At 38.3% G+C, this 18,553-nt stretch overlaps 1 protein-coding gene across 1 annotated transcript in view; it reads left to right on the top strand.

Moving 5' to 3' along the window:
• Positions 1–18,553, top strand: part of ANKFN1 (ankyrin-repeat and fibronectin type III domain containing 1) — a 60,836-nt gene that overhangs the window by 9,568 nt on the left and 32,715 nt on the right. Inside the window, 3 exon segments of the mRNA XM_008940912.1 lie at positions 7,180–7,390; positions 11,871–12,065; positions 13,553–13,666. Of these exon segments, the coding sequence (XP_008939160.1) occupies positions 7,180–7,390; positions 11,871–12,065; positions 13,553–13,666 (520 nt within the window).

The following is an 18,553-nucleotide window of genomic DNA, read 5'->3' as shown; positions in this document are numbered from 1 at the left end:
TGGTTTCTCTTCCTGCTGGTTGTGTCGTTCCTGTTAGGCCTGGTCATTGGCAGAACATCTCCTTAAGTGGTTTTCTTTTACTCTGTACAATTTTCATCCTCTCACTTTGTTCCCTGACCAGTGCTGTATGCTCTTCCCAGTCTTGCTATTTATGATCCTGTGTGAAAATCAAGTCTGACCTTCTGGAAGGCTAAAGAAAAGCCACCTTACTCAAGCAATGACACTTTATTTTAGCAGTTAGGTTTTAACTTGGCATTAATGTGATAAAATGTGGATTAAATATATATACATAAGTCTTTCTCTTACAAGAAATGAAGAAAAAGTACTTTGAGAAAACTGAAGAATTTAATAGAAGTTTCCATTTTTCCAGACAACAGAGCAAGTGGAACTTACATGCTGTGACAGACAAATGCAAGGTTGTTCACAGACTGATGGTCACTAGATAAGTCTATGGGAAAAGGAGATCACAAATGAAGCAGTTTGGCCTGGGTATCACACCCTAGTCACAGAACACTGCCAGGCTCTCTGGTGCCAGTACAGGAAAGCATAAAAGCACCTGCTGGACTTAACACTCACAAATGTTCCTGTGCCCGTGCTGGTGAAGTTACACAACCTCCAGCACGTACACTTTGAAGAATGCACTGTGTCCCTCAAATAATAGCACAATGTAAGTTCAGTGCACACAAGAATCTTTTATATTTGCTGGGGGAAGATGAACCCGATGCTGATATTGACAAAACAAAATAAATTCCCCTTTTCCACAAGTAAGAAGACCAGATACACGCTTCAACTTCTCTGAATTATTTTGAGGGAAAGACTTCCTCTTCACTTCTGAAGAGCAGTGATTTATGACAGTGCCTGTGAATGCACCAGGAGACACCTCTTGGAACCATTACTCTGCTGCACTATAGCAGATGCTGAGCACGGTGAAGGATGAAGCCCTGAATAGATACATTTTGTCAGAAGAAAATTCACACTCTAGATTCCTTTAATGCTCACAAAGCTTTGTTATATATAAGACAAAATATAAGAATCAATGCAAGAATTAACAATAATTTTAGAATAAATTCAATGATCCTGTCCCCTGGGAACACTCCTTTCTTGAAGTCAGAGGACCCCTGCATGCCCCACGGAAGAGCCAAGCTGGAATGTAGCTCTAGTGCATTGGAAAGTCAAGAGACGGTTGTCTTCCTCCTGTGAAGAAATACTATGACCTGAAGGATGCAGGGGATCATGGCTCCTTCCTCCCAGCTCTGCCAGAGCAAATAGATTTTGTTTTCCAGAAGCAGAAGCCTGAAGCTTAAACACAACCTGATATCTGGAAAGCAGCCTTTGCATAGTAACCAACAGCTTTTGAGGCAGTGGGTTTCCAGATATTTTCAGTTTGTAGGGATCATTTGAATTTGGGCTTCTACGTATGAACTGTGGGAAAAGATTCTTCACATTAATTTTTTAACAACTATATTTTCTTACCTTTTTCCTTTCAATTGCAAGCTTGTGTATGACTGAGTGAAAGAGTGGAGGATAAACTAGGGCTGGGGCCCATGCCAGAGCAGACTGACATGTAGGCTGTATGAATGCCAGTCTGTTAGTGTATCTTCTGACCAGTGTTTCTCTAAATATGCACTTCAAATTACATATTCCTTCAAATATGGGATCTTCTGTCAGACTTAACAAATGAGAAGTGAAATGGCAAATAAGCATAGCCCAAAGACTGAGGAGCAGTGTACTGCTTCTGAGGCTCCAGTCCTCTGCTCCCCACAGAGCTACATACTTCCCATGTCATTCTTCCCTTTCAGACCAGACCTGTCCAGCAGTGGGAGTGCCTATTCAGTCATTAACTGTAACTAGGAGATTCAATTTTACATTGTGATGTGGATGTGGTTTAATGGGATATACACTTGTGCTACCTTTGCTTTCCCCAACCCACTACACTGTCATGGGAGTGACACAGCTTCTGTCACTGCTGACCAGCAGTGAGCACAGGCACCTGTAGGTGTTACCAGTCTGGTGTCTGAGCTGGTGTCCACAACAGTCAGTGAATAGACTCCCACTGGACTCAAAAGTCTTTGGATCCCATTCTCTCCGTGCTGTCTGCTGTTTTCATAGTTTTACCTACAAATAAATAGCAAGGAAACCACCAGTGAAGGGCTGGAAATACTCCAGGTCAAATTCCTCACTGATATATTTTCTAATCATTGAGTTTCTGTGCTGCAGAGCTAAGTCAATGACTAAAGCCATGTCTCCAGACAAGTGAACAATATTTATTAGAATTTGTTTTCTTTCAGCTTTGGCTAGTGAAGAGTTTTCTTTCCATTCTCTCTTGCTGTGCAACACTTTCCATTCAGTAAATTGTTGTCTTGCTGCAGACATAGCAATGTCCCAAAATAGCTTTATTCTTGAAGTCATGTTTATCAAAACAAGCCTTTGCAGAAACTACTTTAATGTTTTTTCCAACTCCAGTAGCACATAGTGGACTTTTTCAGTCAAACCTAGAGCAAATATCTTGAAAGGGGCACTTCATTTTAATTAAGCTACCTAAGATTGCATTTCTAAACACTCCAGCACTGAATCACTTACTGGAACATGGTTATTACTTACTGCAAAGCAATACTGTAGTCCTTTTCAGTATACACATTTGTGCATCAGAGTAACACCTAAATAAATTAATCACCTAGCACAACTGTCTAGCTAGTGATTAGAGGCTGCAGGGCTGAGTCAAGGGAAAAGCAATGTAAAAACAGCCCCTAAACTTTACCTGATTACTTGTAAATGGGGTTTAGTTTCTCTTTGAATTTGATGGTTTTGTCTTTTCAGGGCAGAAGAAAGTTATCTCGTAAATGTAAATGAAGGCAGAAATCAGAAAGCTCTTGTTAGTATTTTTGGCAATACCAGCTGGACTAAAAATTGAGCACATGGTTCTAAAGATACTACATCCTACCCCTATTTGAATTTCATAGCCCTGGGCTGCAGACATCTGAAGAATGCTGCAATACTAGAGAGTCTTTTGCATTGAATATGATCCACTTTTTGCAGAAAACTACAGCATCTTCAATTACAGTTCTGCTCTCTGTGTGGAAGCAAATTGTTGGGGAAAAGTTGGATGTGTAGAATGTATTTCTGAACTTAGAGAACTGGGCTCAATGCAGACTTTCAAATGGGGCGATTGACTGGCATGGCTCAAAATGTGGGAGATATTTCTCCTGTCTCACCAGGACATTTTTTGACAGAAACAGACAGAGCCTGGTGAGACGTGGACTGCTACACGGCCAAGGGATGCACACATGGCCAGTTAGAAAGGCCATATCACAGTTCCCATGTTTTTATGCTCTTTGAAGTTACAAGACTTGCCAACATATTTCAGCCTATTGCTTGTGTCTGAATTGTTCATTTGGAAAACCTGATATTTGCAATTTGGTCTCATAATTGTTTGGATTGGATGAAGCAGCTTATAAAATTCATGCTTTGTTTCTTGTTTAGATCAGTGCAGCTTCTTCAATTAGATTTCTAATAAAATAAAGAAATAGAAATTTGCTTTTTTTTGTTCCCTTTTGGTGAAACATTTTTGCCAACAAATTAGCTGTCAAGAGCATTTATGAGGAATTTACTTAATCATGTGCTCAGATTCTGTTCAGCAACCTAAAGCCAAAATTTCACAAATACTTTTTAAAAATCCACTGATGCATTTTCAAAGGCATCTAAGCAGGTCTAAATCTTGATAACTGAATCCAAAAATAATAATTCAAATCAAAGTTTTAAAAATAATACTACAATAATCATTCAGGTAGGTAGAATTTGTTGTAAAGTGTGTGTGTATATATTAGAAAAAGGTCAAGTGCTTTTGTCAGCCATATCATTGGATTGATTTCAGCTGTAATACTGAAGTTAGCCATGTTTTTTTATTATTATGTAACAAGGTGGGTTTTTTTGTTTGTTTGTTTTTATATAATACAAGAAACTCCTGAAATGCAGTGCAAGATTTATTGAGTTTCACATGTAATTGGAATCAAAAAAAGGTATTGAGCACTTAGGGTAGCACTCTACAGATGTTACCACATTTAGCTGCTATGCACATACATGAAGTCAATTAAAATAGAATGACTGTTTTGATTTCAGTAAAGGTGGGAACCACGTATGTACCCAGTGGAAGCATGACCTGAGAAATGCCTTGGTCCCTGTCTTAAGTGAGCTCAGTAATATCATCAGCTGTACCTTTTTGTCCTGCTCTCAAACTGTTAGTCAGTGTTTCCCAGAATTAACATAACTAAAAGAAATTAAAACTAATACAGTCATTCAGTTTACTTCAACCAATTCCCTTTTTAGTAAGCTCTTTATGAATTTACTCTTAAATAAGGAGATTTTCCTAGCTGTGATCAGATACAAGAGTAATATGGTTTTGCTTGCTTTCTGACTGGATCAAAATGCAGATGCTTTTGAAGCATAGATACACTTTATTTCCATAAACAACAGTATAGAGGGAGTTCCAAAATCAGTTCCAAAATAATTTGAAGCATAAACTGTGATGAAATGAATGCTTTTTATGCTTTTTTAGAATATTGGTGAATATATTTTGCATTTTTAATAACTTATATGAAACAACAGTCTATCCATTCACAGTTCTGCATTCATAATAATGAAGTTTTTTAAGAGCAAAGGAGCACAGCTTCTTTTTTTTTCTCTTTAGGTGGAACAGCAGTGATCTGTTTATGTTAAATTAGAGTACATAGTGTAGTGACAGACAGCTGTTAAACGCATACCATTGATTTGAGTGGGAGTTGCTAACAGAGAACATGAATCAGAATCATGCCATTAATTAAAATCATAATTACAATCGATTAAAATTATTTTCATTTCTAGCCTGAGCACTTCATCCCTTCAGGGTTGGGGCTAAACAGCAGAAGAAGAGTAATATCTCTGATTTTGGGATGATAAGGTGTTACATAAGCAAGACAGCAGATATGTGGAGCTACTGGAACAAAAAGAAATATTGCTGCATTGCAGTAAAAATCTCTGTCATTTTTAACTTTTACCTTATAATAAGAGAGATGCATGCTGGCCTTTCCTAAAATTTTCTGGAGATGTGCCTTCTCTAATGACAGTATATGTCCTTAAAGATGATTTTTTGCCTTGAACAGAGGGGTGGATAAAGAATACTAAATCTATCTGCTTACCATTCAACAGTTCCTTTTTCTGAGATTTTTCTCTTACACCAAACACTGAAGCACAAATTGAGTATTAGATAATGAAACTGAACCTGAATCTTACCATCTAGAGTAGGATCTGAAAACAAGAATTTGACAGAGACCCATTTTAATGAAGCACTTTTTTAAGTAGTGTCTTTTATTCTTCATGGAAATCTACAGAAAAAAAATATTTCTCCACCATGAGCTATCTTTTGTACCTAAGTCTCTAAAAGGCACATTCCCAAGACAGCACTACTCTCCTGGGTTTGCTTTATTGCTGTATAGTTCATCTCATCCTTTGACAGTCATCTAACATATGTGTCTCCTCTCTCTGTATTTTGGATAAAGATCAGTTTACATAAATCTGTCTCCTTGTTCTGCTGGTCCCTAATATTCAGCATAGGTAGGGTCCACATTAAAACTTGAATATAATGTCATCTTTGCCATTTCTTAGTGTGGCACCAATACTTCAAATACAAAACAGTGGACTGGAAAATCTCTGCCAGGCTTGAGAATTTCTGAAGACACTTTTAAATTAAAGCGCAGCTGAAAAACACTGTAGAAATTACTAAATTCCAAGGTGCAGCTGTGGACTCTAGTTCTCAGAACTGCTTGCAAGCCACTAGTGTATGCATTTTAGCAGAAGACAAAAGATATTCCAGCACATCAATGCTCTTTCAGAAAGCATTGTTTCACTGAGAGCAAAGCTGGGACATGGATATGCCAGATAAAACTCCATCGATTCTAAAAAGAAAATGAAGTTTCGATGTGGCTGAAATGTTAATTTCTAATCACAGCAGAAGGCAGCTTCAAGTCAATATTTAATTCACATCATAAAAAATACATTATTATATAAGAATTTCCTGTTTCCTCCATGTGGGTTGCAGGACACAGGAAGCGAGCTTACTTCAGGTATCTGGATCACTTGCTCTCTTTTCTGTGTATTTCTTCTGTATGCCCTTTGGCACAATATATCTACGTAGATCTTGGTTCCTTTATGTGACCACGTGCTGAGCCTGCCTTGCTTAGCTGGGCCTTTTGCTTCTACTAATTCATCCTTAAGTGGAAAACAAAAAAACTATTGGGTAATTATGGCAATGGGACACTGGGAGAGAATTTAAAGAATCTTGCCAAATAACGTGTCATTACTGTAGGCTCCAGAAGGATGTTCTCATAACAGAAAGCTGCAGGCATGCTACTCTCCTGCACCTGATTCTCCCCAGCTTCATTAAGAAACTCTAAGTTTCTTTGTGTTGTACCATTCTTCTATCTGCTTGACATTGGTAAGGAAAAGGTTCAGTGGTTCTCCCTGCTTGAGAGTCAGTATGTTGGGTTTGACTGCTTGTGTTCTCTGCTGTGCAGGCACATCACCTTCTGGACATGCATGCTGGACAGTCAGGTTTTTCAATCTCATTTCTTCTTCTTTATTTCAGGACTATACAGTTCAAAGCTGTTTCTAGTTACAAGTTAAATGCAAAAATATAAGCATCTAGAAATGACTGAAGTGTTTGAATGAACAGTACCTATTATTCGCTCACTCTGGAGCTGTGAAGGTTTTTCCTCCAGAGTTGTTTGTGCCATTTGGATTCTGATTGTCTGAGCTCGTAGATTTTTACTTTAAATTTTGAGTTTGAAAAACTCAGTAATCCAAAACTCTGCCAAAATCAGCCTTTCAGTTTCACACTGAAAATGCAAAATATTGGTTATATAGTTTGATTACAGGACAGATGTGTAAATGAATATGGGTTCATTTTGTATGGGTTTGGATCTCATTTGAATCTTCCCACAGCCCTGAGGCAATTCCAAGCACACAAGTCCAGAAACAGACAAACTCAGTTTTGCAGCAAACAATTTCCATGTTTTTAGCTGAATCTGAGCTGTGGCTGGAGGGTCAGTGTTTTACAGCGACTTCACAAAACACAAATTTTCTCGATTTATTTTCAAAACCGTGACATTTGAAAAGTTTTACTGAATTTCTGTTTCTATTGACACACAGAATTTCCAGTGCAATGAAGCTATGTTTGAGGCTGTAGAACAGCAAGATCTGGATGCTGTTCAGATTCTTCTTTATCAATACACACTGGAGGAACTGGACCTGAACACACCAAACAGTGAGGGACTAACTCCTTTGGATATTGCCATTTTGACAAACAACGTTCCTATCGCTAGGACCCTTCTGCATGTTGGGGCAAAGGAAAGCCCACACTGTAAGTAAAGAACAGAAATTGAGTTGGCTTAGATAACTGTGTGTAGGAGATGAAGTTCACTGCTATTTTTGGAAATTATTTACATTTACATACAACACAGAAGTTTACTGCTTTTATCATAAAGATAATTATGCCAGCAATAGTGCCACAAGGCTAGGGGACACTTGCAGCAATATCTGCTTGCTGAATGTGTGCTCAGTAGGTCTTTTTTGTTCTCTATGTCTATTATGTTCTAATGGGATTAACACTGGGGCAGATGAGTTAATACTGAGAAAAAAAAATCTTTAAAAATTTGGAAACAGGAACCAAGTGAGTGATTCAAAGATCATGGTGTGAAATACAGAGCTTGTCATCGAAAATGAGAGGAGGAGGGTTTGTCTAGACTTCAGTTTATTTTGATTATCCTTTTGATTTTGGCCATACCATCTTCAGGAGACAAGTTCTGTTGAAGTCTATCATTTCCATTACCCACAGACTCCTCACTCCTAGCCTTCAAATGGCCTAAAATCCCACTTTGAGAATTTCAAAATGAGAATTTCAAAGTTCTACAGAACCAGAGAAGATCTAAACTCAAAACAAACCTTCTCACTTTATTAGAATACCAATACTGCTTATAACTACATATTGTAGTTATAAACCTCCTTTGTATTCCTTCATGAGCATTTTTATGCACAATTTGTGGTTGGAGGGTGACTTACCAACCCAATTAATCAACCGTATACCATGACACAAACTCTGACGCCTTACTCGTGTCTAAAAATACACCAATGTATGTGAATTTGTTTCAAACTGTCAATGCCTATATTTAGGACATTCCCAGCAAGGCTATAATGAGACTGTGTTTGAGGGGTTCGGCCACTGCAGACTCTGCCATTAATTTGAAGTTAGTTAAATTAACAACATTTAGTGCTGGCATGTCAATCTCCGTGCTCCAGGAAATTGCACCTTGAGGCTACTAACATTGCCAGTTTTTTCACTGGAGAGTGTGTGTGCGTGTGCGTGTGTGTGTTGAGTTTTTTTGCCAGACCCTCAGTGTTGGTACACCTTTATTGCTTTTCTATGTCCACAGCACTTATATTATCATTTATTCTGGCCTCCTTTAACCTTCCCTGGAGATTTTTGCATAGTGTAGCTGCTCAGTGAAAAGAGTTTTTTAGTTTTATATTTATTTGTTTATTTTTCTGTCATGGTGCATGACTGAGGCTTTAAAAAAAAGTGTGACAGCATTTAGAGTACATGATTGACTGCTGAAGAAACATTCATTAACCATGACAAATCTAGAGGAAAACACAGTCTTGAGTGTTCTAAACAGCAGTAAAAAAGACTAAACTAATTTTTCATTGACCTCATCTGTAAATAAATGCAGTCTGATGGCGAGCAGGGGCAATCATAAATTAGTATTCATTTCCTGTAATTAATGCAAACATGCCTATGAACACAGAGAATATGAATATATAACCACCTCATTTCCATTTCAAAATATACCCACCAAATTTCCACTTCACTTATCTTGATTTTCAGTTTTTCTGATTGAAATAATGGATGATGCATTCTCTGTAAAAAGCAAACGATTGTTTGTTTTGCTTTTTTTTACCTTGAGGGTTTACCATTGCTACTTGATAGCAAAATGCAAGAAGTTATTTTCAGCACTCAAAACAAAGCTTCACAGCATCTCTGTATGTAGCTTCATTCTGCTGGAACTGATAGCAGTCACATTCTATTTTCTCTAGTCTTTCTGCTTTGCTTTCTGTACTTAACCAACCCTCTTAGAATGAAATCCATTCTGTTTGCATCATCTCAGGGCTGCAAGAACATGATCCAGCACCCAGCAGGAGCATTTTCATTTCATTATGGTGGGCAGTTGAGCAAGACTTCCTCAGGCTGAGTAGGAAGGGGGGGAATTTCAAGGTAAAATTCTGACTCATCCCAGTTTTGGGACAGGACACAAGCAGCTTTTAATCTGGAAGCGTATAGCACAGATGGACAGATCTGGGAGACTGCAAGACTGAGGAATTTCCCATTCCAAATGCATACAGAAAGCTTCCTACAGAGAAAACTCTTGCCCTTGCACTGCATTATCTGTAGTGATCCAGCTGAAATCTCATTATAGCCCCTAACCTAATGCTGTAGAAAAGAGAATCTGGAGGACAAATAGCTTCCATCTCTATCATCTGGATTTCTGCCTGGAATAGGAACAACAGCAGATAAAGCAAGAGAAAGTAAAACTATGATCTTCATTTCCACATGGAGCTCAGTTTGTATAAATCTTAACAGGAACTCAACATCTTCTCAACACAAAGGAAGAAAGATCAGAGAGTACAGCACTTAAAATATTAATTTAGTTGGAGAAGAGGCAAAGTCCACTGTTTTATCTGTTCAGTTACTCTTATTCATCACATACTCATGGTTTGGCTTGGCTTGTTCATGTGAACCCAAATAAAAATAAGATTAAAATTTCCAGTGGCTGATTGGACATGATTCCAAGATCTGACAATTGTGGATCAGAATGTTGATTAAACAGAGCCGGGTCCTTAGTGAGAACTTGAACCAATGCCAGTTCTCAATCACCTGAAGTTCTGGCACATAAAATCTCCTTCCTGATTCCTGTTGTGCTATCAGATCTGTTGCATGCTTATTGTAGGCATGGATCCAGGAAACCATATCACCTTTGGCCTCCCAGTAAACACGTAGTTCTGAGGATACCAGCAGATTCCAGTAAGCTTGGCCATATGCCTGATGTCCATATGAAGAATGATCAAACTTCAGGAAGCATGGCTTCAAGCCAGCTTCTGAAAACAAAGTCTTAGAGACAAACATTCTTCAAAGACAACCTTTTGGATGTCAGAGGTATTGAGTAATTCTTTGCTCTCCTCCTCTGGCTTTAAAAATCCCATGGCACTTTTCACGGTAGCATGTAGCATTATTTTATTCTTAGACTCTGCTAAACTTCAATTGTGCTATTGTTATCAGAGACAGAGGGTAAAAGTTAAAATGAGAGGTTCAGACTGGATAAAACAAACACCTTTTTCACCATAAGGACAGTGAAGCAGTGGAACAGGTTTGCCTGGAGTTGTTGTAAAGACTCCATCCTGGGCAGTTTTCAAGATCAGACTGGGTAATGCCATCAGTAACTTGATCGGACCTCAAAGCTGACCCTGTTTAGAACAAGAAGGTTAGACCAGAGAAGGTCCTTTCCAACTTGATTTGTCCCATGATGTTATGATTCCAGTTTAGGAATAACACATTCATATGTGCAGACATCTTTGCTCATGTAGTGTTTTGATGTCAAAAACTTGTCAGAGTCTAGATCTTTTATATAGTACACACTGACATTTTCAGGAAGGTCTACTGCTCTTGGTTTATGCAAGTGAATGATTGGTGCATCCTGTGCCAGATTCAAGCTGTTCCTGTAAAAAAATCAGAGAAACCGAGAGCCTGGCTGCCCCTACATACCAATTCCCCATCACTGCTAAGAGTAATGCATAAGCTGCTTAGGCCAGGACAGTGTTTCTAGTAAACACGGGCCTTTTAAATTAAGATTAACTCAGAGATCTTCTGCAAAAATACCAGACACCAGAGAAAAGTTATTTTCTGTTTTATTATTTCTTTTCTGATTAAACACCTTCACAAGTCCTATTTTCCAAACTGCAAATATTTGAACAGTTTCAGGCTGAGCATTTCTGAAAATAGGGCTCAATTCACCACATTGCACTTTATACTCAAGGCACTGGTTTAGGGTAGTCTTCTGGACTTGGGCTACAATGGAACCCCTTTTAGTCTGAAACCTATGCAATCTTCATTTCCACCTTTCTGTAGCCCACAGGAGTTCATACAGGCAATCTGAACTGCTGAATGTCAGATTATAATTTTTCTGAGCATTAAAGAAAAAGAAAATCTCCACGTGTCAAGCTGCTTGCTCACTTTCCAGTCTGTCAGAGGACTAACTAGATATTACATGGGCAAAACTGTGGCAGAAAGAAAACCAAGAAGGAGATCTATTCTGTATCAGCTGTGGCCCATAGACAAAAAACCCTCTCATTCTTAAGCTTGCTAATTAGATCTCTTGTCACTTGTAGAGATTTATATATATTTTATGCGCTTATAACCAGTACAACCTTCTTTATTTCTGTGAAAGCTTATGATACTATAGTAAAGTGGGGGTTGGAGAGAAACCAAATACATTGTTATTTTAATTTGGGTTTAATATGCAATTTCAGTCTAATTAAGACTCTTTTTAAGCATATGAGAAACATTGGAAGACCAAATTTGCTCAGTCTATTCATGTCATTAATGCCATTTAAGTGGCCAGATCCTTCAGTGGTGTAAGTCAGCACGGTCTAATCCACTCGATGGGGAGGTAACTACTGGAAGGCAGAGTGTTCAAGGACTGACCTTATATGTGTTGTACCAGAATGCATATGGCCAGAATTTTGTCACATAAGTCCACCAAGCAATTACTTACTCTTCCCTTTCTTGGTAGTTGTTGACACGGAAAGCAGGTCAGTGCACCTGAGTACTTTGGTGCAGGAAGCAGAGCAGCGAGTTACTGAACTGTCTGCACAAGTGCTGAATGAGGGCCTTGGAACAGAGCACACAGAGAAGGAGAAGCAGCTGAAAGCGTGGGAGTGGAGGTCCAGGCTGTACAAGCGCATGAAGGCAGGCTACGAGCATGCTAGTAAGTACAAGAAAGCAGCTGCAAAGTGCAAGACAAGAACTCTACAACTGAGAACATTTTGCTGAGCAAAGATGCTCTCACTAACTGATCCTCACTGCACTGCTGTGCAGCAGGTGAACGTTAGGGTGGGAAAAGCCTAACATACAACTAAATGGCCTTCCCAAGAATGAGAAGGAAATTGACATTAGAATGGTAGAGGACCAATTATCTGAGAGCAACAAGAACACAGCTCCTCTAGGAATGGGCTGCATAGAGCTGATGAGACCTCCAATTTATTGGTTCAGCATCTAATGATTCCATCCTGCTTATTTCTCTTCAAATTTACTCCTTGATTTCATTTAATGTGCACAACATTTAAAGTAGGATGATTAGAAAAAAAATATATGAATAAGGAGGAAGAAGGATGGGAGACATTGGCCTCTTTTCTGTTGTGTTTTAATTTTAATTTTTTAAAAAGTATTCTATTTTAGAAGAATGGAATTGTTCTAAACATTTGATCAAACAATGGGATGTAATTTTACTTCTAAAAAATGTGTAACTTAATCTTCCTTTTGGCACCCACATATAATATTTCATCAATGTAGTCACAGATTGGATCGTTTCAAAGGGTTGTACAAGTGAGTCTGTACCCAAAGCAAATTTGGGCCTGTGGGAAGGAGTAAACAAGGCTGAATTGCTTCACATGTAGAACTTCTAGCTGTATCCTATTTGATGAAATAGAGTCATTGCCTTTAACAATTTTACAACCATCTTTTCATAAAGGCATTTAAAAATAATTTTCTCAAATTTATTGTATTCTAAGATTACTCCTTCAAGACAGACGTAGTGCTCCTTGTATGAGATACTAAATACAGGAAATACAGCAGTAGTGTTTGTTAATATAATGATTTTTTAAAAATTAACCCCAGCAATAAGCCATGACATTTTGTGTTTGAGTTCTGAATTGAGTTTGATTGATATTCTGTGAATTTAACTTTTTTTTTAAGGAAAAAAAAAAAGTTAGACCTGAACTGACTAATAGTAGTATTTGGAGACTACTACACTAAAATATTTGTGGAATTTCTGAATCACAATAATGTAAACATGCTTCCTATTATTTGATAAATTTGAGTTTGTTAGTGAAACCATAAAGCTTTAATTAGCTCTTTGTGGTTTTGTCCTTTCTCTCTCCTCCTACCCACCCCAAGAGATTTATAGGGGCTTTTCATTGACATAATTAGCATGAATCTGTTTTATTGGGTTACATATATGCAGGAAGATATTTTTAACCGAAAGGAGCCAAAAAGCATGATAGAAACAAATGGTGTCTGCAGGATATTGTTAGCAGGGGTACTAATTAAAATGCTCAAAAGGCAGAGAACACAAACACCTACAACCCAAAGCTCACAATTGCAGTGTGATTTTCAGTAGGGTCTTTGAAGACTCAGAAACATTGTTTGAATAGGATTTGTTGTGCTGAAGAGCTGATGTTTTCTCTTCTCTCCCAGGAGCCCCTGAGGCGCCAACCAATGTCTGTCTCATGGTAACAAGCAGTACATCACTCACTGTCACCTTCCAAGAACCTCTGAGTGTCAACTCAGCTGTGGTGACCAAGTATAAAGGTACTGGATTTAGACATCTTTCACTTGCCTTAACAATGTACGAAAATGTAGGGGCTAAGTGTCAAAGTTACTTATCTACAAGCGATTATATTACAGAGCTAGTAATATTTGAATTTAATTATTTTCCTACTTAACAGACATAGAAGAGGCGTTCTCTTAAAAGATTCCCCAAAGACAAAATTTTCTTTAAAAAAGAAAAATAAATTAACCAAAATCTTTCTTCATGAGTGCTTTAAAGAAGTTTGCTTGACTTACTGTGGTTAGGACATCGGCTCAATGACTGGGTTGAGATGAGCAGTTATAAAATACAAGCTAACTTTTGGTGCCTGTGGGCTCCTCAAACCATGTGTATCCTTGTAAATGCCAAACCCACATCACCATTCCTTGAAGGAATGCCTCTGGAAGCTGAAACTTTTGGCAGAGGCATCATACAGCCCAACTAATTAGCTATTCCAAGGCTGCCACATCATTCTTGGAAGAGCAATACATTTGGGGTGGCACCAGTTAGTTGCAAAGTGGAATGAATAGGAAAATGCTTCCATCTGAATAGGACTGTTGAATAAAAATGGTTTTAAAACAGAATTTCTGTTCCACAGGAAATTCCAACATTTAAAAAAAAAAAAAAGGTTTTATTGAAGATTAGAACAAAAATGAGAAATTTTAAAATTTCCTGTTTCAAGAAACTTCCAGGGTTTTAAAAGTGTTTGGAACACTGTGTTCTTCAGTGTTATGTGCAGCAATCTGCTGCATCTTCCAGTGGGAGTCTGTGTCCTTCCACAGGTTAAGGGACTGAAAAGCACTGATCTAAAGATTTAAATTTCTTTGCCCAGCCCAGGGGAGTCAAGGAGTGAAGAGCCTGAAAGACCTCTTAGTTATTTCCCCACTGTGTCTCTCTTAATGTTTCCTGTTGTGTTTGTTTCTTTATCTTAATAATTAAGAACTCATTTGAGAGGTGCTTGAACTTTGGATTTCCATATGGACAGCAAGAACAACAAGGGCTGTGTTGTGGAGCAGTCTATTCCACATTTCCATGTGTGGGTGTCACAGGGACTGCTTCAACAGGAGAGATTCACAAAGCCCCAGTCGATCCAGGGTCCAGTAGCTCATGGAGCTCTTCTGAAGGTGGGACAAGCTGGTGCACAGGCTCCACTGGCATCAAGCACAAGCACCCAAAGGAGTACATTAGTTTATTCTGGAAAAGGCAGATTCTCTCTTTCTTTCCTCCCCCTGCTTCTGGTCAGAGATTCCAGTCATCACTGGCTATGCCTAGTAAAATAAATTTAATGGTATAAGAAAAAACAACAACAACCCAGACATCACTAAAGCCATCAAAGTGATTCCATCCCTGATAGCCTCAGCAGAGGGTAAATGACCGTATTACACCTAGTCAGCTGTGCAGTGCTGCAGGAAGTGTGATTTTCAAAAACATCAAAGCCCTTTAAAAGCCTAAATCTAATTTTCAGCAATGGGTTGGGTTGCCAGGAAACTAAATTTCATTTAAGGGCGTCCTACTGCCTGATTTGCTTGTGAAAACGATACTTGGACTTCTAAAACACTTAAGCTCTCTTGAAAACATTAACCTGTTCTGTGTAATATGTGTATTTTAAACAACCTTGAAATATTGCCCACCCTCTAATTATGATTGTTGATAATTTCCCACTTAAGCAGATTCCCAAATAGAAATGATTTTTAAAAATAATTTTAAGGTTGTAGAAGTTTTCTTTTGTGTATTCACTTGTGTTGAGTCTGTTTTGCACTGTGTTAGTTCTGTCCTCATTTTGGTAAGTGTAACATTCAAAGAAATTTAACCCAACTGGGCTTAACTTTTCTGATCAGACTAGGCAGCACTGCTGTTGTATTTTGAATTCCCCTCACTGGTGATCACTTTATGCTTTATCAAGTTGACAGCCAGTTTTGCCAGAATGTTCTTTTTAAATCCTTTATCCCAGGAGAACTGCATATTTATGGTTAGATAAAAAGAAAGATCATTAATAGCTCCTTTTGGTGACTTTCGGGAATTAATTAAGCACTGGTTGTAGAATTGTTTATTACATTATGGAGTGAGATTCTTTGTGCTAGTTTGAGGGGTCATAAAATAAACCTTTCAAATGATCATTTGCAAGAATGATTAGAACCAGCTAGCAATTACTAGCCCTGAAAGGAGAGCTTGAGAACGTTGTGTGAGGATCTTTTTAGTCAGATACATAAACCTTCTATCCAGAAAATCATCTAAGCATTTTGTTAATTCAGGGACAAATATAAGCTGTTAGGGGTTTTTCCCCCCAATACTTTACCATTTCTTTTTCTAATAAAATTAAAATTCAGGAGCATTTGCAGTACTGTTTAGGGAATACCTGCTCATTAACAGAAGCTAATAATATTCTTTTCTCCAGACCTGAATTATAGGGGATAAAAAGCTGACATCACTTCTGTTCAGTTTAGTTACCTAAAAACAGAGAGAAACTGCCAATTCCTTTTTTTTCTGTGTCATCTTTTCTTTTTAACATATTTTTTCCAAAGCTTTATTTGCCCAAATGTCATTTAGAAACTGGGCTTGGAACATTATCTAACTGTCTGCTATTTTCCTGTGTATGATCTTTTCCCTTGTTAGTTGTATAACTTACAAATAATAATATAGGAGAATAATACTTTGCACTCACTCTCTAACCACTAAAACCATCTCACTTCATTAGGAGATTTAATTTTAACCACACACGGTGAATGGGTATTGACTTTGGTGTCCCAGCTGGATGGCAGTTCAGTGACTGCATTTTGTTGAACCATTGCTTTAAGGAGCCAGAGTATTCTTTACTTCCTCTCCTGGATTGTTGTTTAATGTTGCAGGCACCATCCTAATAGCTCCCTTCAGTTTCCCTCCAGAGAAGGCTGCAGCGTGGTGGTGGCTGACGTGAAATGATTCCTATGTATATTGTAACTCAGTAAAGTGTTTTGAGGCTGGAAGCAGACAGGCATGGCATAAATCAATAATAATAGTAATAATCTGCTCCATGCTAGAGAAAGAGAGTCAAAGCCAGAGACACCTCACCCCAGCCAGTTTTAAGGAGGATGTGAAGCATTGGTGTAATATTGAGAAGAAAAACCCTTGCCCTTGGCTAGTCGTGCCCCAAAGCCAAACCTCACATCCCACCCTGGAAGTACTTAAAAACTGCTTTAGTTTTACATCTTTGAAAACACAACCAAAATGTTCCACACTAATAAACAAAATAACTTGCCACAGTTTGAAGCCAGGGTGAACCTTCAGTTACACTCTCATGCCTTTGCTGCAGGATGTATTTTTACCCTAGAGCTACACTACTGTAACCATCTTGATGCAAAAAATCCCAGCAGCAGCATCATCCAGATAGGCAACCACCCAACTCCTAGGAACACTCCCAACAGAGCCAGTGCTTAGTGCTTGCAGGGCTTTTAAAAACTGTTGTCTGTCACTAATTAGCCTTTCTATGGTTCACATGTACAGCACAAACATATACAGAAGGTAGGCTTTTTTAAAAACAAAAATTATAAGTCAAGGTAAGTAATTTTGTTGCATTTATTTTCTGTGTATTTTAAACCTGATTGTTATTTTGCTTCTGTAATAAGTACAGTGGTCTCCAAGTACAGGATAAGGAAGAAAAATGGATGTAGCACTGATCAGTACCTACTGGAAAGGATCACTATGCAATGGAAAGTCTCCATTTATATTTTATTTACAATTTTTAAACAAACATCTATATTCCCTTTTTGGAGAAAAAATGAAACAGTTTGTATAACAAAAGTTGAGCTAATTTATTTAAAAGCCTGGAACTATTTATGTTTGAAGAGAGAGGAAGAGACAAAAAAAATACGAGCCATGTTTGATGTAGCAAACAGAGCTGATCTCTCTGTTTGGATGTAGCTGTGGACCTGGGTGCCAAGTTATTTTCCAGATAGTGATGCTAGACTGTCTAGCCCACTTCAGCCTTTGTTATCTTTTTGTTTAGTTTGATATTTTAGCAGAATATTTCATGTTTGTCAGGACTGCTCAGCTGCCTTCTAGGATTTCTGTTGGATGAAGAGACTTTTTTATTTTCTATGTCAGTTGTAGCTCTTTAAAAAAAAAACAAACCCACATATCAGCTTAGATGAGGAAAGAAGGAGTTACGTCTTGGTTCAATTGTGACAAAAAGTTGTTCCCTGCCTCACTTCTTCCCAGGCAATTTGTGGTTCACTTCAGAATTTTTTGCATGAGAAGAATTCAAATGGTCTTTCAGTCACTGGTTCAGTCCTAGCTAGAGATGCAGCAGCTACAGTATGTTGCTATCACATGGCTGCACAAAGTGGGTGGGTTTGGAGCAAGTACCTTTGTCCAGGAGAGGCTGGTGCAATCTGGTGTTATCACTGGAAGTCTCAGCTAAAGGGTCAAGGCAGCCTGCCAGGCTGGGCCTGTACAATGCACGTTCGTAGCTCAAAAAGAAACCCTTTCACTGAAAATTTCACTCTGAAAAATCTCAAAGATTTTACAAAAGCTATCTATAACTGTGTGATTCTTTACTCTCGGGGCGGGGGGGGGATGGGGTAGATAATGTTACCTCTTGGGGCGGGGGGGGGGAGGGGGTAGATAATCCTTTCACAACCAGATAATCTTATCTGCTTGTCCCTGTGAGCACGTACAAGCAGCATATGCCATGTGTTTTGTAAGTATGTATTTGATTTGTCTATCAATAGTTGACTTGCCATGTTTAATCAAGCTGGGATTTGTTCCACAGCAGGCTTCCTGCAGTGGTTCTTCTAGCCCTATACAGTGGGTTTGCCTCCAGACAGATTTGGCTAGTCTAATAGGTAGAATATTATTATTATTATTCAAAGTTTCTTTGTATGTTTTGAAACTCATTCTTTCTTTTCCTCAAA

Source organism: Merops nubicus, unplaced genomic scaffold, assembly GCF_000691845.1.
Source record: "Merops nubicus isolate BGI_N331 unplaced genomic scaffold, ASM69184v1 scaffold14565, whole genome shotgun sequence".
Lineage (NCBI taxonomy): Eukaryota > Metazoa > Chordata > Aves > Coraciiformes > Meropidae > Merops > Merops nubicus.
This window is presented reverse-complemented; position numbering and strand designations above follow the sequence as displayed.